The sequence below is a fragment of the Kryptolebias marmoratus genome, linkage group LG20, assembly GCF_001649575.2.
Source record: "Kryptolebias marmoratus isolate JLee-2015 linkage group LG20, ASM164957v2, whole genome shotgun sequence".
In the NCBI taxonomy this organism is placed as follows: Eukaryota; Metazoa; Chordata; class Actinopteri; order Cyprinodontiformes; family Rivulidae; genus Kryptolebias; species Kryptolebias marmoratus.
In genome coordinates, this window is record NC_051449.1 from 6,936,329 (window position 1) to 6,962,667 (window position 26,339).

Here is a 26,339-nt window from a genome sequence, read left to right on the forward strand (position 1 = left end):
GCGACTCGACCATATTAGATTTTGAGTTCAGGGTTGGCCAAGACTCTCATTTCTTTTACTTCTGGGGTGGACGCTGCAGTTCAGTTTTCTGACTTCAATCATTGAAGGCCAGAAATTCCGACCTCCTCCTACGACTTAAACGCACCACTGTACTTGCATTAAAGGGCGGATCTCTGAGCGAAACATAACCGTGGCCCAAAAACTCAACAAGGCCCCTGGTGTTACGCCTGTTACGACGTAACAACCCCCAAAATGATTGTCCATGTTTCTGGTAAAACCCAAAACAACAACACTGAGCTTAATGGGAACGTACAACGCAATAAATTCATATAAGGGTAATACAGAAACAAGGAATGTTTGCAAAAACCGTGCAAATATAGCAGTGATGATGCCAGCATGTAAAATAACTGCAGCGCAACAGTAATAAAATACTAAAGTAGAGGTAAATGATTACCAGGTTAATAAAATTTAAAACTACACAAAAACACAAAACGGAGCCCCATGCTAGAAAGAAAATTTATTGTGTTACTGTGCAATATTTTTAGCGCACCCTTGCAATAACCGCGTTTTTGACAGATTGTCACTTTTTTTATAGTTTAGAGATGTTTTTACAAGGACCAGCAGAAATACAGGCTTGGAAAGGGTGGCACATTTCATTGATCCATAAATGTAAATTAAATGTAAACATTTGTCAAAGAACACAACCTATGGTGTTTGTTTGTTTTTTTTCTGCAACGGCCATAGTTTATGTCAAACTATCTTACGCAATATGCCTTTAACTACAACATAAAACTTTATTTTTTATTATTTTATTTTTAAGTTTTTAACCACTACAGAGCACAAACCAGAGCTGGAAGCAGTTGCAGACAAATGGAAATTTTAAATCAGCCTACTGAAGTGAAGTATTCTCACGACAAATTGATAAAAGAAACACATGGATGAGAGGCTGAAGAGGTACACTATTACATCCACATTTTTAAAATTTGACCTAAAATTGAAATAATTACACAATTTTGTTATGAAGCTTCTAGCAAAAGGATGCCTGCCTTAGACAAAACCTTTGACATGAACAGTCCAAAACCACAATTCAGTCGATTTCTTTCTTTATTTTAAACAGATATTACATATTAAGACTAAAACTTGCAGAAATGTGAGCCGGGATAAAAAAGAACTGTCCACTAGAGGGGGCTGTTAGCGCAGGAGTAGTTAAAACAGACTATTTTATACCTTCTATTACACTCATTCTTGAGAAAAAATTAAATATAATATTCTTCCACTTTCAATAAAATTACAATATCCTAAGGTAAGAACAAGTCTAAACATCTGATGTGTCCACAGTGGCGCCTCTTACATCTGTTGATGGATCAAAAAGGTTGTTGAAGAAGGAGAAGTCAGATTCATGTTCTGTGCCCTGAAAATAAAAACATATATTTAAATAATACAGCATTTGTAAAGCTGGGGTATATTTTTTACCATCAAGTCTACCATGTTGAACGTAGAGTTCTGGTCAGTCTCCTTATCATCTATACATATCGGCTGATTTCTAAAACACAAAAGCACCAAACTCAAATTATTGATTTAACTGCACCTTCTTCACTGTTGTGTTTGTCTTTTAATAAACTAATTATTCCATACATTGAGCTCCACCTCCTGTTTAGCATAAAGACCAAGACGGCAATGATGACTCCGGCCAGCAGAGTCAGACCAACTGCAACGCCAACAGAAAGAGCATCTGCAGAAACAGGAAACCGAGCTGGCATTAAATGAAGCGGACCACTAAAAGGCTGCGAAATGAACCAGAGAAACAGCAACTTCGGCAAAAATGTGAACTTAATAGACAGCGATAAATAACTTTGCTGTGATTTGAAACTGATTTGTTAAAGCTAGAAGAAGAAGAACACAAGCTAAAACAAATTATAAAGAGGAAAACACTAGCTAAAAGATAAAAGCAAAAAGAGTAGCTCCAAGCCAAATGTAGCCAAATGTGATTTAAAACCTAAAAGTAGCAAAACACTAGCTAAAAGTATCAAAAGGCTGACCAAAAAGCTAAAATTAGCAGAAGGCTGGCTACAAAACTAAAAGGTAAACAAAGCAGAACATAAGCTAAAAATTATATGGAGGGAAACACTAGCTAAAACAGCAAAATGTGAGTTAAAAGCTAAAAGTAGCAGGAGGCTGGTACAAGTAGCAAAAGGGTAGGTAAAAGCTGACTAAAAGCTAAAAATCTCAAAGTAAGACTAACTAAAAACTTAAAGTGGCAAAAGGCTAGCAAAAGCTAAAAGTAGCAGAAATGTAGCTATTAATTAAATGTTGCAAAAGACTAGCTAAAAGCTAAAACGAATAGTAGGTAAAAGTAGAAGAATGCTAACTGGAAAGATAGAAAAGCAATAAAGACAAATATAGTGATTGTATGCTGAAGCAGATTTCAGAGAGAACAATATTTTAGGAACTGATGAAATCTTAGTGTATTTCTATGGAGAAAATATTTGTAAATAAGGTTAAATATTTTGAAAATAATAAAACTCAAATCACAGCAGCCATCTCCTGAATGAGCTGAACTTTAATAGCTTAACTAGCACAAAGTATGCAGAAGTAGTGCAGAAAACACCAGTTGTTCTAAAATTGACTTTTCTGAAAGCATCACAATCATTTGAAGGTTGATCATAGTTCAGATAAAGTACTATAGAAGGAGGGTTACTGTTATCAGAGGGGTGGATGGGAGGCTCCGAGAAGCAGCTGCTGGGTGTGATGGTGATATCATCCAGAGCGACATCTCCACCTGTATTCATCCCCCTCTGATACACGAACATAAACTGTGGAGAGGACACGAGTTCAAAGTCCTCAAAAAACACTCATGAGCTTGACACAGTCCTGGTATTTAATTCTTAAAATTAGGTTGCCTTTTACTTGACCAGCACTTCCCATAAAATGAAAAAGCAGCTGTTCAATAAACTCTGTGTCACTTTTATATTACCCAGAATGCCTTTTCATGTTTAATGGTCAAACTGGACTGCAGCCACCGGTCTCCCTTGTTTCCAGTTTCAATCCAAAGCAGAAGGCCTTCCTCATTGCCGCCATCTTGCATTTCCCTATATGACAGGACCAGCTCGCATCAATAGATCTATTAGTTTGATCGATATAAAGCTCAGGTTTAATGTAGGTGCTCCTCAGACCTGTTGTTCATGTAGACTTTGAGGGTCCCGACGTGGTTGCCATACATGTGGTACCAGAATGTGAGACAGTGTCCTCTGGAGGACGGATGGATCACGTCACTGATAAGGAAGGACTCGTCTCCCCACTCACCCACTGAGCTATCCACGTAAACATAGTGACCTGAGGGAATGGCCGCCACAGTTAACTGAAAGCTAACAAAAAAATACCTATAATTCAGTCAATTTAACAGATACAGAGCTAAGGTTTGGTGTGGTTGTAGCTGAGAGCTACTCCCAACACATACACATCATAGTTTAAAATACTGGTATGAAAGGCTGCAGATGATATACATTTGTTTTAAGGAATGCAAAACCTTTAATTAATTTCTGCCCCTGTCCTTAAAAAAAATCACATTCAGTGTGTACTAATTAAAAACTAAAGTCTTGTATGTTTTAGACCTGATTATTGACCAGCATTAAGCCAGACGTCATGGTTTTTGTACATAGATCAGATCCTCATGTGGTGTTTTTATTCATTCAGTTATTTAGTGGATTGTTACCATGTGTGGAATTGGTGGTGTGGTCAACAGCTGGTCCAGTGTTTGGGTTTGGGGAGGCTCCCGCTCCACGGAGCCAGTCTCCCTGGTCGACCCCCCCACCCAGGTTGCTCCAGCTGCAGAGGGAGCTCTCGAAGTCACAGAAACCACGAGGACACTGGGAGTCTGTGAGATGAACATCATCAAAGGCCATGTCTCCCGCCAGCATGGGGTCAACCTTCACAGCTTCCACCACAATCTGAGAAACACAAAACAGGAAACTTAGTGCTTACTCTTCCATTTTTGTATGTTTTATGTGAATCTGAGTGGCTCACTCTGTACGGCTGAATCCGAGGCATGAGTGAAGCCTCAGCGAACCTCCACAGCTGACCCTGGTCCTCCATCTGTGAGAAAATCAGAACTTTCTTCCCGTCTTCACTCTGCTGGTAAACATTCAGCATGCCTATTCCTTTCATATACATGTAGTACCACAGCTGCACACACGATCCTTTACCTGTAGGGATGTACGTCACAAAGGATTGATCTCAGGGAGTATTCAAAAATACACATTTTGTTTAGTGGCTTTAGCTAATTTAGCTTTCAGCTAGCCTTTTGCTACTTTTAGCTATTGTTTTACTACTTTCAACTTTTAGCTACCATTATGTTACTTTTCTCCTGCACATTTTGTTTTCATCTTTTCCTTTATGTGTATTGTTTCTTTTTTGTGCAAACAATAAACAAACTTTTAGCCTATGGTTACTTTTAGCTTTTAGCTACCAATTTGCAAATTTTAGTTATTAGCCAGCCTTTTTACTACTTTTAGCTTTTAGTTAACCCTTTGCTGTTTTTACTAGCGTTTGCTCGTTTTAGCTGACATTTTTGCTACTTTAGCTTCTAGCTATCGTTTTGCTACTGTTTGCTTATAGTTACCATTTTGCTACTTATAGCTTCTAGCTAGCCTTTTGCTGTTTTTATCTTTTAGCTCCTTTACTGCAACTTTAGGTTACAGCTAGCTTTTTGTTAATTTTAGCTTTTAGGTAGCCATGTGCTGCTTTTATGTTTTTAGCTGATGTTTTGCTACCTTTGGATTTCAACTAGCATTTTGATTTAATTCAGCTACTCTTTTCTCATTTTAATTTTAGCTGGTGTTCTCCTTCTTTTAGCTTCTTTTTCAGCAAATTTCAGCAAAAGTTATTCAGTCCTCCACATTCACTCTGTGTTTTACAGAAAATGTAGTTTCTTCTGTTAGACATGAAGCCATCAAATGGATCAAATCAAAGTTAGCGGTGGCTCATACTTGTAGGGTATAGTGGCGACATCATGGCCGCTGTCTGGCCGCCCTGGTCACTGACGGAGAACGGCAGGTAATAGTAATGACCCGTGGCTGTGCTGGTGGTGTGGTCGGTCTTTGGTCCTGTGTTGGAGTCAGAGCCCGACTGTCTGACCCAGTCAATGTCATCATTTGTTACCTGCTGCCAGTTACAGCTGCCCTCCTCAAAGTCACACAAGTCTACAAGTGAAAAAAGATGCAACAGAAGTCATATATGTTGCAAAATACTGCCTGTTACTTTTGCAGAAATTCAAGCATCTTTCTTCTCTTTTCAGTAAATGTCTTTAAGTTTAGTAAAGCTCTAAATATTTTGACACTTTTTACAGTGGTAGATCAAAACCAACTACTACTTAATGCAAGAAAGAGTTATTAAAAAGGAGGACATAAAGCAGCTGTAGTGAACTACTTTAAATTTAAATCAATTTTGTGTTGTTGCTTCTTGTTTTATTGTTTTTCTCTGCTTCAGTGTTTTACCAGAGGCAGGAGACGGTCTACGGATGAAGCCGAGATCATCAATGGCTATGTCCCCTGCTTCTCCTCCCACCGAAGCCTCCAAAACCACCTGGTGGACTCTCTGCAGGGTCATATGGATCCGAGCCAGCAGCCACTCATCCCCCTGGTTTCCTGATTTTTGCCACACCTACAGGAAAGGCACAAGGCTGATTCACTTACAATGAGGATGTGAGGCAGTTTTTGCAACACAGAGCTGCGCGCTAAAACTGTGCAGCTTGCACACATTATACCATGCACCAGTGCCATTGTGTAATCAGCATTGCACAACTGTGAGAAATATATTATAACAGGGAGAAAATTAAGAGGAAACAGCCACAAATATTTCCCAATCAGTTGCAGTATTTTTCACACCGTGGCAGAGGAAAGTTTCCACACCAGCACTGTTGACAACAGGCCTTCGTGGACTCTGATTTCTCTGCTTCGTCAAACATAAAGGACACTAAAGAAACTGGATTTTCTGTGAAAATGCAGTGTGAACACTGAGTACTGAATACCTTTGTTGAAATTTATTGAAGAAGCTCAAAGCTATACGAAACAAAATGGTAGATGCAAGCTAAGAGTAGCAAAATGGTAGCTAAAAGTATAAAAGGTTAGCTAGAAGCTAAAAGTAACACAAAGCTATTAAAAAGTTGAAGGTAAATAAAGGCTAACAAAAAGGAAAAAGTAGCAAAATCCTACAAGCTAAAAGTATCAAAAGGGTATCTCTAAGCTAACAGTAGCTACAGGCTGACTAAAAGGGGATGGTTGTGGATCAGTGGTTAGAGCAGTTGTACTCCAATAAGAGAGTTGGAGGTTTAATTCCTGGCAGGAGTCACATGTCAAAGTGTCCCTGGGCAAGACACTGAACCCCCTCACTGCCTCCGATGTGTGCCCCATCAGTGTATGAATGGAGTTCAAAAAACTGATTAGTATTAGTCTTGGGTGTGTGGATGGTTGTACAGCGCCTTGAGTAGCCTCATTAAAGGCACTATATAAGTACAGTCCATAAAAATTAAAAGTAGCAAAATAGTAGCTAGAAGTTTGAAAAAGAGTAGATAAAAGCTAAAGATAAATGTAGCATAGGAAAGTAAAAATAGATCAAGTACACTGAAGCATACTTGCTGTACCATTTTTGAAGGAACCATCTCAATATATTTTTATGGGGAAAATATTTTTAAATAAAGTTGAACATTTAGAAAAGCCTTAAAGCTACAAAAACCATAAGTCATAACACTCATCTCCTGAATGAGCTGAACGTTTTAATACATGAATGGCTAAAAACAGAAGAAAATGGGCAGAAGTAGTTATATTGCGAAAAAGTAAAATACAGGAAAATAGAGTTATAGAGGTAAGAATATTACAAGCTTGAATATGTTTTACCAGTGTTTCCTCCAGTGTATCAGTTGTTTTTAGAAGCATCTTCAGGGAGCCCACAGTAGATCCAAACATGTGGTACCAAAATGTGAAATAGTACCCATTTTCACCAGCAGACGGCAGCAGTGAGGACTTCAGCCGGGCTGTGTTACCCTTCATGGATGGATGGGAACTCTCAATGTAAAGATACTTCCCTATGAATTGGATAAGAAAAAAACTTTGTTGGCTTTTCGCTGCTTAATAAAAACGAATGCCTAATTTCAGGATAGTTTCATTTTTGAACTATTTTAGGCTTTAGGATTAGATTTTGTGTGGAATAAGAGGCAGAAAGATAAGAAAATTCAAAATGGGAGATTTTTTTTTCTTATTTCTTTATTTTTTTACTGACATGTTTTTCCTCTCAGGCTGAAAATTCCAATAGATACATTCATGTTGATCTTATAACGTCTTTGCTTTTTCAGGCCTTACTGATGTGACTTTATGTTTTCCTGTCATTGTGACTGATTTTTCAGTAAGTCATTCTTTTCAAAAAGGGAGTAAAAGTGCATTTATCAAAGGATGTGGTAATGTGGTTGATGTAATCCATAATCACTAGTTTGTGTAAAGTCATGGGACTGTGTGAACAGGGACAGTTTGGTGCATTAGCAACCTTTGCCTGTGGTGTGGTCTCCTGCAGGTCCAGTGTTGGGGGTCTCAGTGGGACCTGATCTGCTGAGCCAGTCCAGCTCTCCTTCAGCGCCTTGGACCCACAGACACAAGTCATCTTCAAACGTGCAGTTTAAAGATGACAGATCTGAGAAAAGAAAAATAGAGGGTTAGAAGTCAAATCTATGGTTGGAGCCTGAAATGTGTACACAACACAAACCACGTTTTCACATACCCAATCAGCTGACTCACTATAGAATTTTATTGGGACCTTATTTACCTGGTGGCTGATAGGATTTTTCACAGTTAAGGAATGAGATGTCATCCACGGCAACAATGTGGTCTCCACCAGCATTCACCTCCTGTGCAGCTTTACTTTTGCTGCTGAACCAAAGCTGGAAACACAAATAATGCTTTTAAAAGATTTTGTGGTACCTAAAATAAAAAACAAAAAACAAAACATCAAATTGTGCTGCTCATTTGGAACACTTTTGATCTAATTTCCAAGACTTATGGAACCCTGAATGACATTCTACTCATGTAGGGATTGTTTTGTTTAAAAACAAGCTATTTTCAGAGTTTAAATGTAAATGTTCTGGATGCATGAGTTAACACCTTATACGGCTGCTGATGCAGGCCTACAGGCAGATGCACCGGGGTCCAGTGGGAGACAGTGTTGTGACTGCGTGACCACAGGATTGCTTCACCACCCTCAGCTTGCTGCATAAGCACTCTGAGTGACCCAGTACTCTCTGTACTGATGTGGAAGTGAAACCTGAATGTTGGGTAGAAGGAAGGAAGAAGCGAAGAATGTCAGATTAGGAAGGAGAGTTGCGTGGTAGAAAGACAGGGGGGTGGGGGTGGGAGGGGGTAGGTGCATTGAGCAATTCATACATATACTTTATTATTCATACACATAATCAGCTTTCAATCAAATGTGTTACAGGCATTTTAGATGACAATTAGAGGGATTTTCTTATTGCTTACAGAATCTGGCAGTAAGGGGATGAGGGGGGTAGTAGGGGGCTGATGAGTTTGGCTTCCATTGGTGTGGACCCCTGACTGATATTTACTCTCATATAGAAGCCTGAGAACAAGGAAGAACAAAACTTTTTTTAGACTCAAAAAGAACAGTGGCTGGCTCTTAGGTCCACAACATTGATTAACAGTGCAATATGTTAATAAATGTCACCAGTTTCTGTAGTGTGGTCTGTGGGGGGGTCAGTGGCATTACTGGCTTTCTGTCTCAGCCACTTGCTCTGTCCATCACTACTGTCAGTCCACCGGCACTGATCGCTTTCAAATGTGCATGGACCTGAAATGACGAGGACAGACGGGAATCATTCTTCTGCAGAAAGGAGGCAGGACAAAGAAAGATCTTCATGCATGACACTTTACAACCGCAATTTCAAAAAAGTTAGGGTGTGGCATAAAACACAGATAAAAACAAAATGGAATGATTTGCAAATTTCATAAACCTATATTTTATTCACAACATAACACAATAAACATCAAATGTTGAAACTAAGAAATTGTATCACTTGTAGGAAAAAATAAGGTAATAGATGGCAGCAACACAACTCGAAAAATGTTGTGACGGGGCAACAAAAGGCCGTAAAAGTAAGTGTACAGATAAGAAACAGCTGGATAAGTGATGTAGGTTATCCAGGTCAGTAAGTGGACTCAGTATAAAAAGAGCATTTTAGGGAGGTTAGATCTATCAAAGGTAAATGGGCAGATATTTTCCAGTCATCAAAAAGCTATGTAAAAAAAGTAGAACAGTTTCAGAATAATGTTCCTTAACAGAACATATCCTTAACAGATATTCAAATATCTATAATATATCTTTGAATATAATATAGACTTTGAAGCTTCACAGTGGTAAACAGATATTTTATAAACATTGCAAAACAAAGGAAGTTACTCTGCCCTCCATCCACAATAAATGTAACATGCAGCTCTCACCACAGCCTGCCTCATCCTCTCCCTGTGGACAGTCTGGATGATAATCACATTGTAATGTTTCTGGAAGACACATGTTCCCAGCCGAGTGGTGGCAAAAAAACTCATCCACCTGCAACCGAAGCCAGAGAAATAAAAATGTGTCTTTAAAGAGCAGCTTTGTGGAAATCTTTCAAGTTGCTTTTGTGACCAGGAGTTTGGCACCATACCTGACAGGGGTTCACAGGAGCTGTTGAGGAAGTCGGTGAAATGGAGGTGGGTGTTGTATCAGGTAGTTCACTGTTTTCAGGATCGAAAACACATTCCTTGGAGAAAGAGACGTCATCCACAGCAACCAGCCCTCTGGGAGCTTCTCCAAGCTCGTACCTAAAAGCAATCTAAGGAGAACAATATGACAGTAGTTTTGCAATGTGCCTGAATTTTTTTTGTATAAGGTTATTTAGTTAGCTCTTTCCAACCTTGCTTCTGTCTGAGGAGGAGAACGTGACCTCCGCCCTCTGCCAGCTGTAGCTCTGGGCGCTTCCCCTGACCCACAGCAGTTTGTCGTCCGTACCAGACAGTATTGTCCTGGACTGGGTTGTCAGTCTGGCTGCTACATCATCCACACTGAAGTAAAAGAATCTCACCTGTGAGGGTTGAAACATTTTAAATAAATACATATGAGAAGCTTTTTTCTTTCTTTCTTTTTATAGAACGAATGTGAGCTACAAAGCAGAGATAAGCAGGAGAAAAGCCATAAAAAGCTCACACGGGGGGAATGCAGCAAAGAATTAAAAATATTTAATCTGAAGCCTTCTGAATTTATTTTCTCTGCAAAAAAGACATTAAAACCTTCACAACAATAATATTCAATACTTCATCTATTCCATTCAGTGAGCTAGTTATGATCCCTTATAAACATTTATTAATCAGCACCTAATACCTGATATGTCTCCAAATTTGTGTTTTAGCTCAGTTTTTATTCTTTTATTGTCAAAAATGGGTGGAAAAGGATATGTTAAAGGTGTTTTTTTGTGTTTTTTTCTGTAAATGGTGATTTGATTTGTGCACCGTAACTCACAGAGCACTTTAAACTGGGTAGTAATGTTTTGGAGAGAATCTCAGATGTCTGGCCTCTTTCAGTCAGGTGAAGTCCAGGTGTAGCATAGTGACCTGTACAATAAAATTAAATTACAGGATACAACTAAAATACAAAAAACAAAACAAAACAAAACATTTCTTCTGCAGAGAAAGTCAGATAAGATTTTTAATAATTCAGAAATGGGACTTTTTTATGGGTCATCCAACAGATGAGCAGCTCAGACCTGCAGCAGAGTTTCGGGTGTGATCCCTTGGAGGCCCGTGATCGGGCCAGGCTTCCTGTCCTCTGCGATGTGTCCATTCAGCTCCGTGTGAGTCCACGTCACTCTTCGACCAGGAGCAGAGGCCTTGTTCAAAGCTGCAACGCTCTACCACTCCTTGTTTTCCTGCATGATAAGCAGATAAAGTAGAGAAGGACAATGTTTTTTTGGCAGAAATGCTGATTTGATTCCTGCACATTTTTATATTTCTCTGTAAGTCTTTAGAACTTGAATGAGGTGTTAAAGAGCAAAGTGTGCAGACCTGTGAGTATTAACAGTTCACAATTCATCAAACAGCACTGAATTATCTCACCACAGTCGTTCTCATCAGATCTGTCTCCGCAGTCATTGTTGAAGTCACACACACTGTTAAGATCAACACACACGCCGCTGTTGCACTTGAACATACTCTCGGGGCACGCTGGATCAGGCTCTACAAAAATAATCCAAAGTTTACTTAATCGTTCTGAATTAGCGTGAAAGAAGAGTTAAAGACATAGAAAGTTGGTGGTCTACCAGGAAAGGAGCAGTTGGTGAAGCTGACATCATCTATGGCGATGTGTCCGGGCCGGTTGAAGTCCCTGGAGGCTTGAAACATGATGGTGAAGTCCTGAGGGATTCTGCCAATCAGAACCTCACTGTTTTGCCAGGAATCTCCATGGTTACCAGACAGCCACCACAGTGTGCTGGTCGTGGAGCCCCCCTTTAGGAGCACCCTGAGTGTGGAGTCTGTAAAAGTTACAAATACCTTGATCTATGTAGGGAAGATGCTAGATTTTTTTTTTAAATATTTTGTTGCCTTTTTGCACTTAACCATGTACAAATGTAAAACCTACCATCTCCATACATGTTGTAGTAGAAGCGCAGTGTGCAGGTGGCACTGGCCTCTTTCTTCTTGGGGCTCTGCAGGGCTGCAGGGCTCATTTCTTCCCCTCGATCAGCCTCCACCGTCATGTACCAGCCTAGAACAATCACTCAAACTCTCCTTACTGTGAAACATTCGGAAACTCAATCTCTACTGGAAAAATTAGTGCACTGTAAACATTTCTATTGCTGTGAAAATTTGAAAAAACATGCATATCTGTTCATGCCATAAGTTAATGATGTGGAGACGGAAAATTTTAACAGATCAGTCGACATGAGGGATGTTGTTCTGCTAAACTAGATTTCTAAAAGGCTTGATATTTTAAGCAAAATGAGGAACTGGGAAAAATAGATAAAAAGCTGAAAATCCAAAATTTTACTGTGGGCATTAGGAAATACATCAAAGAAGTGTAGATTTCCTGTTCAGCAGAAGGTTTAAAACGGCACATTCTGAGCCCAGACCAGACGAGAAAAGATGAGGAAACAGTGTTGGTGCAAAAGAGGAAACAGAAAAAACAAAATTTCATATTCAGCTAATTTTTTTCTTTCCACAAAACATTCATTGTATTACTCAAAGCATCTTGTCTTTTCTTACCAGTGTTGTCCACAGAAGGCCCAGAGCTCCCACCAGCATTTCTTCTTACCCACTGAAACGGTCCAACACTGATGTCCTCCCAGTCACATGTGCCATTTTCAAATGAACAGCCAACAAATGCTGAGCTTGTTTCGTTCTCTAGATGTAGAAAATTTATTTAAATCATTTCAATCTATAAACATACATTACTAAAGACAAATAAAATGATCAAACAATAAAACAACAGTACCCTGACAAAGTCCTGGTGTCAGACTGATATCATCTATAGCAACAAATCCGTTGTTCTTTGTCTCTGCCTCAATCAAAAACTGTTTGGGAGAGAATATGAAACCCATAAATATAATTTATAATCCTTCTATACTTATTGTATTGTTTTAACTATAAGACTATTTTGGGGCACCTGGAAAGGTTTGGACATCTCCACAGACTGAGAAAAGCGTCTCCAGCTGCTGCTGCTGCTGTTGCTGTGGAGGATCAGAGTGTCCTCCGACGGGCCTGAACGTACAAACACCCGGAGAGTCCCAGAGTGGCTGAGAGAATAATGTTAAAAACAACTTAGTTAAAACAATAGTAATTGATTAGTTTTTCTTCAAAACGAGCCCTCGTTTGTACAGAATGCTCTGAAATGTGATCCCCTCAAATGTTACAATTGTTTTGTCCAAAAAGAAAGAAAACCTGGACATTTCAAATGGAATTTTTTTTTATCACTGAAGGGGAAAGGTGATAATATTTTCACCTTTGTCTGTGTTGTTTCATCTACAACTGATCAACCTCTGGAATCCACCCATTCAAGATGGCTGCAACAGCTAGGTCAGTGATGTTCAGTCCTGGTCCTGGAGGTCCACTATCCTTCATGTTTACAAATTTACAAATATTGACCTAAAATTTGGTGTTGTATTAGCTGAACATTATCTCCAACATATACTTTGAGCACTGCCCATATGCACAATATTTTTGCTTGATAATTTGGCATTAACTCTTAGTGACAAATCTGTTTGTCTGTTAGCAAAATACAAATTTTAGTGAAACTATCAGAAGGTAATTATTGCTGTATATTTAAAACTCATTCCCATGGTTTCCACAGCTAATCAACCTTAGCCAAAACACAAAATGGCTATGACCCAGTCAACTTTACAAATATTGAGCTAAATCTTTTATGAATGTTATGTGAGACATGTCAGATTGCTGTCTGTGAGTCAAAACCTTTAACTTGATTCAGCATCTGTACCGAGTCTGAACTCTGTCACAGAATTTTCTCGGTCTTGCACAAAGTGAAGCAGGTGATTCATGACAAAATGACATTTGTGCACACTTCCTGAGGAAGTCAATGAGGAAACTAAACAACAGGATAAAGTACATCCTTGTGTTTTATTGTCACATACTGTATGCAGAGGGGAAAAAATATCATGACTATATCATGATATTTTTCTTTTTCTGCTAACCTGTTGTCCATATGGTACCATAAGGTGAGACAGGATGAGGCGTGTTTCAGCTGGATCCATTCAGACAGTACCTGCGCTATGATGGGATGGTTCTGGTTTTGTGCAGAGCTCAATAAAAACCAACCTACATATGACAAAAAACAAAAATCATCATTTAGATAGATAAAACCGGATTTAGCATGCAGTGAGTGATTATTAAATTCTCAGTGATCCGTAATTGAAGCGTGTAAAGAGAAACTTATTTGTTTTTCAGTAATCGTTTGCTAACTTTTAGCACTGGTGCTAAACCTAAAAATCAAAATTGGTTGGAAAATATTCAGCTATTTCAATGAAAGTTTCGAACATAAAGAAATTCTTTGCAAAGCAGGGGAGAGGTAATGTGACAAAAGTCAGGGACAGAAAAGAGAAGTTAAATTGGGAAAGACGCTGCCGAGAGCAGTGAGAGTGAACCTTAATCACAGTGTTAGTGCTTTAATTTGTGATTGTGTTTCTTACAATGTAAAAAGTACTTTCCTCTTGGTTTATTTAAGTTGTTCTTTGTGCAGATGTAGTAGTTAAATTTATAATTACTATTGTGTATACGGCTGTAAAACATTAAAAAGTAAAATAAAATTCACCAAATGTGTTGGTTCCTGAAATTTCATGAATTTCATGAAACTTCATTTTTTTATGTTTTTATTTGTAATAAACACAGCTTGTGATTTAATCATAAAAGTTGTTTTGTGGCCTGACCCTTATTTAAAAAAAATAATGACATGAATAAATATGAAATGATTTATTGCTCAAACACCTGATTTTAGTAGCTAAGAATCATCCTTAACACATACTCCGATTGTGACAATATTGCAGTATCACATGAGATTATGCATAACATTCAAACAAAACAGATCAAACTGTCATTTCTGGCATAATATGATTTTAGACTAAGGCTGTCATGAAAGGCAATGGTGAATATGCATTCCTTAAAGAAATGCTAGGTCTTCAGTTTAAAGTTGTTTTATTACTCTCAGGTCCAGGGCATAAAACTTTTGCACCGTGTTGTATTACTGTGGTCATACCATCTGAGGTCTGAGAGGTATGGTCTGTTGGGGGACCATGGGATCCTCCATGGGCCAGAACCCACTCATGTTCATCTTCTGTCAGGATGTTGACCCAGCTGCATTGTCCTGACTCAAAGTCACAGGTGGCAGGAGGACGGCAGGCCCCCTCTCGCACAGAAAAATCATCTAATTTCACCGGCTCATTAGAGCCAGGTGCATGGGCAGCCTTAAACACTACCTGGAGAAAAGAAACTTTTATTATTCAGATATTGAAAAAACACATTTCAAAGATACTGATAAAACTAAACTTTCACTCTATTAGGATGTGACATTTTGATTGACAGAAAAAAAAACCCATTATTATTAAAGTATAAATTTACATAGAAATTAGGAGGCGAAGACACGGTGACCTCTGCCACCTCCCAGCTTGGCAAGGGGGATCCAGACCGGTGCCAAAGAGCACGGCCATACGTCTCACTTCTCAGAACATGGACAGCAAGACTGTGAGAGGGATCTGCAGATAACTGGTACCTGAAAAAAAAAAAACTGATTCATCCACAATCAAATATGAATCAGAATAAAGTGTGTGGGTGTGAGGTGGGAGTGGATTTACCAGAAGCGAACACACATCTCTGCAGCTGACGTAAACTCTGGTGAGAGCAGCTCTGCCTCCTCATGCTGTGTAGGATCTGAGCTCACCACAGTCATGTAGAAACCTTTAAAAAAAATTGTTTTTTCTGTTGTCAGGTGTTTCATTTGGCTTTGTTAAAACAAGCCACTGATTTGAGCTACAAGCTAAAACTAGCAACATTCTAACAACCACAAAGTTGTCTGCAAAGAGCCCTGCAAGCTCAAATTTGCATAATGTTCCTGCAAGATATTTTAGTTTCAGTCAAAATGATGGAGTCAGGGAGTCTGAAAGTTAGATTCAGTGCACTCCTTTTTAAAACTTTATGAAATAATTTCGTGCTGAAATAAAATAATAAAATAAAGGACATCCTTTCTTATTCATAATTTTAATAGCTCTCAATTTATTCTGAAACATTAAAACCAAGTAAAGGAACAGCTTGAGATTATATTTTGACATTCTTTTTTTATTGTTTATTTTATTAAGCTCACAACCAATCAATGACACGGAGCATAAACATAACATTAAGGTAACACCAGAAAAACTTTAATATAAGCTTGGACCAAACTAACTCTGGATAGTTTATTTTTTAAATGACAGTTGGGTTATCAAAAATAATTTTTAATTATAGTTTGACCCAGCATACTAAGTTAAGTTTTTGACCCAAAATTGGTTTAAAATGACTTATTTGTTGAATTAGAGCAACTAATAAGTTGAGTTAAAAACCCAAAATCTAAGTTAGTTTTTCACAACTTGGGTTCGTGCTATAGCTGGTGCTAACTGCTATTAGCATTAACTAGTTAGCACCAGCTAGTTAGCACCAACTAATGTTATTATAGGAAACCAAACTCACTGTCTAGTGTAAACTAAAGTGATTACCAAAGCCAACTATGTAAAATATTTTCTTACAAGTTGTTTTTACAGGTTTGCATTTACTAATCACATCCAAAAGCATCCTAAAGCAGAGGTTTGTGACCTGATTTTTGGTCCAACCAACCCGACCTGTGACCCAACAACTTGAACCCACAATTTAAATGATCAAAACAACCCAACAGCTTTTAGTGTGCAACTTATTACAACTGCATAATATTGATTCACTGTTGAGTACACTACATTGTAATTATCTATAACAAAGCATAAGTGCACATACTTTACATTTATATTAGGTTTTAATTTCAGGTCAGTTAAGCACTTACCATTTTCAGTTCCATAAGTGTGATCCTCATTATGTTTTGTTCCCCTTCTACGCTCCCACTGACCCAGATGATTGGCACTGTTCTCAAAGCCACATGAGTCTGAATCAAAGCCACACAAATCTAAAGGAAATTCAACAATTAAATGTCAAATTTTGACAACTTATTTTATGATTTGTGCTGCTTTTAGTGAGCGTTTACATACTCTGACTGCTGCAGGCTCCTTCTCTCACTGTAATGTCATCAATAGCTATGAATCCTTGGCTGTGGGTGTTTCTATGGCCAGTGAACACTATCTGTCATCAGCAAAGGAATATGGGTGAAATAAAAAATGAAACAAACAAACAAAAAACATTTTATAGGAAATACAGACCTTGCTTTCATGTGAAAAATGCATTTAAAGCTGTCAAATGTTTTCAAATGAAATAAAAAAGCTAATTAATTACCACAAATAATTAGTTTTATTAACATCATAGGTAACATGAAATTACGTCACACAGACAGACAGCATATACCTACAGACAAAGGTTCAATTTAATACAATTTGTCTATTAATTAAATGACAAACAGACCTATTATTTTAAAGATAGTACTAATGTTAGGTTGAAGAAAATACTGCATGTACTTGACCTAAAGTTTACCTGAAGCACATCGCTCATGTGAGTGGACACTTCTGCTTTCAACCACTCTGAATTTTGTGTTCCCTGACGAGTCCAGACCAACAACTCAGAGGATTTCTAGATCAAACCAAATAATTAGTACATTTTAAGTAAAATGCTGCATGCTACATTTTCAATATCATGCTCATAGAGGAAGTCAGCTTGACTATGTACATTTTTAATCAGTAGATTCAGAGTGGATACTGAAGGTCCGAGCATGTAATACCAAAATCCAACACAGCTTTGTGACCACTGATTGACGACAGGAACAGAGATGCCAGCTTTCTCATCAGCCTTAGAGCCAGAACCATTCAGCAGTAAAAAGAAACCTTAACAGGGGGGAAAAACAGATTAAAACCAGAAGAAGAAAAAAAACACATTAAAGAATCAGCAGTTTAAAAAATGATAAATACCACTTTTCTGCCTGAAAAAGAAAATAAATAATGACAACAATAAGAACTTCACTAACAGTGAACACTATTAATTAGCTCTGAGAGTAATTTTTCAAATGTGAATCTGTAGCTTATAATATGTCTGAAAATACACTAAAAAATACCTATTGTTTTCAAATAAACAAGCCATGTTTGTCAACTTTGTCACTGCTGCCATAGAAATAATAGAAAATATATGTTGTATTATTGTTGCTGTCAAAGAGAAAGTTCCAGATTGCAAGACTGTCTGAACTATTAAAAACATGACTGTTCAAACGTTTGAGTCCTTTATTTATGTTAAGACATGATACTCTGGCAAAATGTTTTTTTTTCCTACAAATGGTAGAAAAATAATCAGCACTCAGGTTAGATTTTTACTGGTTAATTGTTTTGAATGTACCTCAGTGTTGTTTATGTTTTATTTATTTTTTTAAATAGTTAATACCTTGATTATTTCCAACGGTGTGATCATACAGAGGTCCACTCCATGGCCCGTCCACTTGAAGTCCATTACTCAGAGTCCAGTTCATGTCATCGCTGACATCTTGGACCCAGTTGCAGAAACCTGTTTCATAAGAGACACAATTAAAATATAAAAAGATTTGATATAAGCATACATATTAATTGGTCCTTTTGTATGCGTTTCCAAAAGGTAAAGCTTTACCTTGTTCAAATGTGCAGTCCATGGTGGAGTCAGGAGCAGTGGTGGTGGTGGGAGGATTTGGTGTGGTGGTGAGGACGCTGTCGTCACAGGATTGGCCTCTGATGATGTGGATATCATCCAGGGAGAAACTGTCTTCTTTTGAGCCTGGACATCGAGCTTGTAAAATAATCTGTAAAATTTAGTTCAGTTAATTTAATTTTAATGCTGAATAAAAGTCATCTCTGTGTCTCTGTTTGAAGATTAAAATTAAATATTGAGAAGCACTGGAAAACTGCTCTACCTGATGCTGACCCGATGCGCTGTACTCCACTCTGTCTTGGATCCATGTGTTATTCACAAAACCACTAGTATTGAACAGAGGGCGCAGCTCGCCCATCTCATTGACAAATACTGTGAGTGTAATGTATGATGGCCCTGAAAGCACCAAACATAATCATTAAGAAAACAAAATGAACCTGCTGAAGAGCAAAGAGGAAAAGGTTTAATGTATGGTAATGAAAAAAATAACTTTCTCTACACCTGTGGTTAAATCACCTCTTTATGTTCTGCAGAAGCCTGTTAATCACCCATTGATTCAAACCAGGTGTGTTGGAGCAGAGAAACAAGTAAAACATGCAGGATAGTGGCCCTCGAGGACCAGGATTGGAGACCACTGCTCTACACATTTACAACTTGCCAGTAAATTAATAATGTTTGATTTGTTATTTTTTTAGAACAGATATTTTCTCTCCCTCAGTAAGAGCAACAATTTTTCAAAAATATCTGGAATAAAAACACTTTTTACAGACTATTCATACAAAGTGATTTCTAAAGACAAAGTAAATTTGCATCTATTTAATGTCAGAAATATTGACATAAATACTTGAAATCATAAATATACAAACAGGAAAATTTAAAAACTTTCAAAATCTTTGCTTGTTGTTTTCATCTTTTACACAGCAACAATCTATAAAATACGTACTGTAGATCAAGAGAAAACATTAGGAAAGATATAACAATAAATGTGTTGTTATGTACATAAAACCTTTTTAGTGATAGTTTTAACACTAAGTTATTTATTTAGCAACCTTTTGCTGGAGAGATTGCAAACAATGCTAACATGTTCCACAAATATGTAAGTATTTTTGATGAATTCATGTGACAAACCAGAACATTTGGGCTGTGCATGTACGTTACTGTCATAACACATATCAGAAGCTTGTTTGTGCAGATAACACCAGCTCTTTGAGTTACAAAGTTCACTAAAACACAAACCGACTGTCATCAGACCTCAACCCCAGAAAGCTGACAATGTCACCACTAAGACAAAGGGAAAGAGTTAAAAAAAAAAAAAACTTGGGTGAGCTTTAAACCCAAGGCCATGGGAATTAGTGTTGCAAAGGGTGCTGCAGCACCCCCCGAAGAACGTCCATATTCAGATAGGACAACATACGACACCAGTCGGCCTTTCACTGCACATATTTCTTTTTCATACTCGCAGCACCCCCAATTCAAACACTTCTCTGTCACTAACCTTAAAAAGCCCCTTTTAGAACAACTGATTCACTGTGGGGACAAAATAAAATCTTAGGTGTTTCAGGTTTGCTTCAGTGCTTAAATCCTTGTGTAAAGAGTGTAAGAGGGTAAAGCGTTCCTGTTTGCCTGTCTCTGATGTTTACTGATACCAAACAAGGTGTGGTGGAAAATTCAGTATTGGTTATGAGTCTCCATCATGTGCTGCAGAATTCTCACGTAGAATACGTGTCGGATTTGATGTCAGGTCAAACTGCTGCTCTTATTGATACAGCTTTGATGAAGGCCTTTATCAGAGATGTATCAATAAAAAGGGCAAAGTTTTTCTGATAAACACTGTTTCTCTCACACCTTAATGTAGACATAATCTCCTTCTCAGAACTGTATCTGGTGGGATTTTTGCTCAACATTTCTTCATATTCCAGTCATCTTCATCCACCTCATGCTGAACTTATTTGTAAACCTAAAATATTGTTTAAAACAAAATTAAAAAAAAAAAGTAAAAGATTGTACTCACTATTCACAGACCACCCATTAGCAATGTGCCAGATCTCAAGGCATGCTCGATCTACAGCGTCCATAAACTCAGTCTCCAGTTGGGCAATTTTTTCTTCTTTAGACTCAAAGACTTTAAAAAAGGCAAAGTGGCCTGTGGAGACAAAATACTTCATAAAATATTGAGAGATAATTTATTCCTGTGCAAGCTTAAATTGGCAAAGCATATATTTATTGTGAATATAATCACTTTAAGACTTAACACATTGATTTATCAAAAGGGTGACAAGACTTGGACCTTAATAGGTAAAATATGTGTATTTTACTCTGACTGATGTTTTGCTACTATCTTCAGGATTACTTTAACAGTAAAAACTTTGTAAAAAAAAACATACCTAAAGGAGAATTTGTTGTGTGGTCCCACCTTGGAACCATTTGACCCTCACTTTCACCTGAGAGCCAGTCCCAATCCACTCCAGACTCTGGTGGAGGACTGTTCACCCAACCACAGAAGTCCATCTCAAAGTCACAAAATCCTTCAAGAAATAAAACAGATATTCCATAAACACACAGGCACAGCAGTAATCAGCTTCTAAACATGTTTGTTTGACGTTTGCAGCAATCAGGAACCTGTTGGGGGACAGGCCCCGTTCAAGACTGTGAAGTCATCAATGGCAATATCTCTTCTTAGTCCGTCTCCAGCTATTGCTTCAAAAGTCATCTGTCAAATAGAGTGACAAACCGATTTTAAGTCAAGTGTCTGACACAGAGCAGCTTACTACAGTTCAAAGCTTGAACTGAGAAAGATCCTTGGATGAAAAGTGAAACGTCTTCAAAAATCTAAAATAAGTCCAGTCACCTTCAACTGAACTTGCTAGGATTACCCTACGTCTGGATGACTGTGAACCCTCACCAGCACTTGATTTTTCCTTGACTGAAATGTCCTAATCATTAGCTTTGTATGACTGTGCTGCAAATGTGATGTTTATTTTAGTGTAGATCTATGTTCTTGAGTTTAAAAAAACACTATGTGAGTGAAAAAGATGAAAAAAATATATAAATAAAGTATCTTTCATGCTGCTGGTTTTGCATCACTAAGAATTTTAAACATTTTAGCCACATTATTAACAATTTATTAACTAAAGAGAAGCAGAAAATGAAAGCTGCGACTTGAAATGTTTTGTAAAAACACAATTATTTGATTATAAAAAGAACTGCTAGATTATTTTTTTGATTATTAGGTAATCAGTGTTCTCGGTTCATTATTGGAGGGCTAAAGATAAAAAAATAGTCATCAAAACCATCCAAATAAACCTTCTAATGTGCAAACTTTTCTTGCTTCATTTTACTTAAAGCTCTTCTAAAAAAACTAAGTTATATTGAAGAACAATATTGGATAAAATGTAAAAGCTGTAATAAATAAACTGTGCAAACCATAAAATAGGGTGTTATAAATTTCCAGGAAAAACAAACCAAAGTTTAAGATATTACCTGATAGTTTGTATTAGGGCTTAAAAGTGTCACTCTTCCATGTCTCCAGTGTGTCCCCTGATCACCTCTTCTGGTCCACAGCTTGGTGGGGCTTTCATGGCTTTCAGCAGTTTGAATGTACACATTAAGTTCACCCACTCCTCTTCCCTCCATGTAGTACCAGAACATTAGGCATTCCCCATTAGAGGGGGTGGGCTTCATCACTGCAGTCATCATAGATCCTCTGGACCCCACAGAGTGTCTCCACAACTCAGCACTCAGGTAATAACCTGCACAGATGAGACATTATAACACAAAGCTGCAAGCACACATCAGCTGTAGACTCTTAGTGTCTCATGAGGCTGCAAACCTTGATCTGTCCCCAGAGTGTGATCTTTAGTGGGGCCCGAAGAGTTGGCTGGTTGGGACATCCCAGTGATCCGGTTCCAGCTAAAGTCTGCAGATGGTTGGGGCTGCAGGCCACAGAGGGAGCCCTGGAAGGTGCACTCCCTTTCAGGTGGACAGGAGCTGGTAGACACCACAATGTCATCGATGGCTATGCTCCCCTGTTTACCTCCCACCACAGCTTCTATAATGAACTGGAGAAGAGTTTGATTTAATTAATGCATGACCACATAATGATGACAAAAAAAAACAAGTAAAATTTATTCACAGAGCATCTTTGTTAAGTAAAAGTAAAAAAGTGCTTTACAATAAAAGAACAGAACATCTACAATACATGTGGAAAAATGAGAAATGCTTGACATGTAAATATATTGCATCAAGTCTTGACAATAAAGTAACGAAGGCTTTATTTTTTAAAATAAAAAATATGTAAAATTCTAAATTTAAATAATCTTGCCCTCACCCAACAACAAATGAATAAAGGAGCAATGAGAATACCTGTATGGGTTTGTCACTGTTGAAGGTAAGATCTGCAAATCGCCATTTGTTTCCCTGAGTTCCACTTCGCATCCAGACGACTGTTTCTGCTTCACCGGAGTGCTTTGCAATAAACTTCAGTGAGCCTAAATAGAAGCATCACATTGTACATCATAGAAAACAGGAAAACATTTGGATTTGTTTTGTTCAAAGAGTAGAACTAATCCACCTACCAATGCTGTTTCCAAATATGTAGTAAAAGAAGCTCACACATGTGGTTTGACCTGCAGGCTGAAGGAAGCCGATGAGTCGTGCTGCTGATGATAAATTCAGGTTGGAAGCAGCTTGGATGACCATAAAGAAGCCTGTGAAAGAAAAATAAACGAGTACTTGTCAAATAGTCAGTATAACTAGTACCAGCAGTAAAAAGAAAAATAATCAACTTTAATATGTTATTCTAATTGAAACCACATATCTGGGGATAAGTATGGTTAAACTTTGAAGAACTTAAAAAACAGTCTCTACTCTAAAACAAGAGCTAGACTGTAATACTGATAACTTTATTCTCTTCTCACCATTTCCATTAATATCTCCAAACTGCCCATTGATTCTGTTCCACATCAGATTAGCTGTGTAGTCGTGGTACCATGAACAGGTATCCTTCTCAAAATCACATGACAGGCGGTCTGACCCATCTGGGACATCTTCCTCTCCACAGTTCTCAAAGTTGATGTCATCCAGCAGAACATTCACAGTGTCCGTAAATAAAGGACGATATGAAAACAGTAGCTGTGAAAAGAAAAGTATTTTACATTTGTTCTGAAAAATCAATGTGATTTACCATTTCTAATTGCTTTTGAAAGTGTTCAAAGATAACTGAATTAGTTCACTCTTTGTAGGATAAAAATGAGCTAGTATTCCAAGTGCCTTTCATTTTCCACTTAAAGTAAAACTAAAACTTTTTCATTTTTTCTTGAAACAAAAGCAAACTATAATATTCAGTTTCTCTACAAATGAGGAATGTCCTTGAGAGGAAAATGTTACACAACATTATTATCCAATATGTATATTTTTAGCTCATGCATTTTCAGCTAATGTAGAGCAATTACTTAGAGATTTGTTTGACTTTAAGTAAGAACTGTTAGGGAATTTCAGCATGTGTTTGAAGGATTGGATTTCTTTTTTTTTTTTACTACAAGGGTCAATCAGTTCAGTTTGATGCCAGTTCCATCCTTGATAACAAAATAATCTGAAGTGAAATAATAACATTTATGGTGCTTTATTGTTTCCTGAATTGGAAATGATATGTAAATAAAGCACAAAAAGACAGGGTAGGACCAGACAAGATAAAAATCACATGTAATTAAACAAAATTTTAAGTGTACAGATACAAAATGCTCAAAAGTGGAAAAAAAATTACCAAGTATTTTTCTTCTGTTTAATTAGTTTTAGATCATATGATCTGTGTACAGGGAAGAAGCAGGATACTTCACCAACCTTGTAGCCTCCTGGCTGGTTACTAACAAAAGCTGTGGCATTCTCCCAACCGTTTGTCTTGTCCTTAGAAATCTCCAGCAAGTCTTTCTGATTATCACCTCTGACCATTTTTAGAAGAAGTTTTGATGATGATATTGGTGAAGGTTTGGGGTCATAAATGTGGTACCAAAAGCTGAAACATAAATATAAACAAAAACTTACAATTTCTGTTACAGGATACACAGATTTATTAACTGTGAAACAGATATTTTGAATATTTTTTCTAATTACCTGATTTGACATCCTAGGCCAGCTGTGAGGTTTACAAAATACTCTAATTCTCCTTGTTTACCATCTATATGCATGACGTGTCCTGTGTCCAGTCAACAAAAATCCATTTAGAAGTTTAAAATGCCACCAAATTAATTTAATCAATAAAGTTTTGACATTAAGTCAACAATTCTGATTACCCCAAGGGCTCCCTGTGGTGTGATCCAGTCCTGGTATGGTGGTGATGTTTGCCATCTGCCAGCTCCATCTGTAGGTTGAGTCACTGGTGTTCTTCCATCCACAGGGGTGATCTTCAAAGTTGCATGAGCCTCAATGATAATTAAAAACACATAATGCTGAGTTTAGAAGATGTTGAAATGCCTTGAAACTTAGAACTTATTCATATTTGTTCTTTAGGAGCGTAATTATGATAAAGATCACCATCATCCCCAAGGACACATTAAAATGTTACTCAAAAATGCAAGAGCTGCATCCTCCACCTTTTAGTTAAAGAGTAACTCGCTCCGCAACATAAGATTTGCACAAGTACTGTGCACCTTGTCAGGTACGGGCTAAAAAGACAACCTACCACAGAACTCCTCATCTGAACCATCTTTGCAGTCCTCCTTAAAATCACAAACGAGTTGAGCAGGAAGACAGTCTCTAGATGTGCAGCTAAAGTGCCCATCAGGACAACAGGACGCGATAGCCAACAGTACTGCAACAACAGTTTCATCACAAAGAGATGCCAAAAAGTGAGAATTTTACTGTCTGCTCATTTTTATAACCCTTTCTGATTGCAGTATTACAGAATTATAATTAAAATTTAACACTTACCTGACAGCAACACAACTAACTGCTTCATGTCTGGATAGTCAGAACACAAAGCAAGAAACACAAGATTCCTAAAACATGATTTGCTAAGCCTTAAAGTAACACCTTGAGCTTGAATTAGCAGAATGACACCCCTATTGCCTCAACTGAGCCAAGGTTGTGAGTCCTTATCTGCAAATCCAAGCTTAAAGTCCATCATGCACACCGTAACCTGCCTCCTCTTTAACTTTACTGCACATCTCATTTTTACAGCCAAGGAGTACTTGGGATTGGAACAAATGATTTATGTTCCAGATAAAAGTATATCCGAACATACAATATTCTGTTCTAACCATAAGCACTTTTATAAATTTAAAAAGCATAATAGTCAAGGTCAAAACAGATGAAGTGAATAATTGGACGTTACAGTTTAATAATGCAGTCAAACTATTGTTGTTTTATTACTAAGGTAAATGATGCAATGGATCTTAAAATAAATCTTATAAGACTTTCAGAAAGAAAAATACCATGATGACTTTAGTTGTACATATGAATCTTACTCTTGGTAACCAGTACCAACACAGCGCAGTCAGAAAAGTCAGATCAGATTAAAAATAATATGGAGTTGTAAAACAAACTAATGAAGCAAATCAAACACAAAGCTGGTAACAAAAGTCACTTTTGTTCTTTCCATTCAGTAACCATCATTTCTTTTTTCTTTGAAACGGGTTAAAAACTTTAATCAAAAGATAAAATAAAACACCTGTTTCTGTGTGCAGCAATGCAGCCAATAAAACTGACAGTGATGTCTTACTCTCAATAACAACAATATGTCATCAACATACAGGATAAAAAAAATAGGTTTTTAGTTGCCTTAGTTGGATCTTTTTCTTATTTTATATGATGACAAAGATGTTGTTGGGCCTTACTGGGTATTATGTTTTCACAAGTTGGTCACTATGTTTCTTTTGGGTTTCACAAAACCCAAAGGTTTTTCTTTTCTTTTTTTTTTCAAAAAAGGAGAATAACCAAAGAGGAAGTGAAATACAAAATGCTATGATAAATGTAAAGGAA

At 37.5% G+C, this 26,339-nt stretch overlaps 1 protein-coding gene across 1 annotated transcript; it reads right to left on the minus strand.

Annotated features, from left to right (window-relative positions):
* Positions 1-502: 502 nt before the first annotated feature.
* Positions 503-25,332, minus strand: si:ch211-106h4.4 (MAM and LDL-receptor class A domain-containing protein 2). Its single transcript, XM_017410870.3, has 51 exons — positions 25,290-25,332; positions 25,042-25,170; positions 24,653-24,781; positions 24,474-24,555; positions 24,204-24,375; positions 23,282-23,495; positions 22,940-23,071; positions 22,728-22,852; positions 22,195-22,423; positions 21,846-22,114; positions 20,985-21,075; positions 20,750-20,890; positions 20,377-20,508; positions 18,628-18,761; positions 18,348-18,516; positions 18,129-18,248; positions 17,427-17,581; positions 17,235-17,330; positions 16,799-16,889; positions 16,597-16,716; positions 15,386-15,488; positions 15,153-15,303; positions 14,791-15,010; positions 13,733-13,856; positions 12,691-12,820; positions 12,520-12,598; positions 12,291-12,428; positions 11,668-11,793; positions 11,348-11,560; positions 11,145-11,264; positions 10,796-10,957; positions 10,552-10,643; positions 9,950-10,117; positions 9,701-9,868; positions 9,495-9,603; positions 8,722-8,844; positions 8,517-8,616; positions 8,145-8,304; positions 7,810-7,924; positions 7,534-7,677; positions 6,891-7,078; positions 5,493-5,658; positions 4,986-5,198; positions 4,024-4,202; positions 3,713-3,947; positions 3,174-3,333; positions 2,975-3,089; positions 2,699-2,813; positions 1,636-1,732; positions 1,486-1,543; positions 503-1,411 (listed from the first exon to the last, which is right to left on the minus strand). Exons 1-51 carry the CDS (start codon positions 25,315-25,317, stop codon positions 1,316-1,318), a joined length of 7,125 nt encoding a protein of 2,374 aa, XP_017266359.2. The 5' UTR covers positions 25,318-25,332; the 3' UTR covers positions 503-1,315.
* Positions 25,333-26,339: the final 1,007 nt, after the last annotated feature.

Bases quoted from the DNA above. Each gene is read 5' to 3' on its own strand.
- si:ch211-106h4.4 (XM_017410870.3), bottom strand. From the start codon at position 25,317: ATGAAGCAGTTAGTTGTGTTGCTGTCAG. The intron at 11,561-11,667 runs GTAGGTTTTACA...TAACTTTTACAG, and splicing joins CTACAACATGTATGGAGATG to ACTCCACACTCAGGGTGCTC. The intron at 1,412-1,485 runs GTAGACTTGATG...TTTTATTTTCAG, and splicing joins AGAACTCTACGTTCAACATG to GGCACAGAACATGAATCTGA.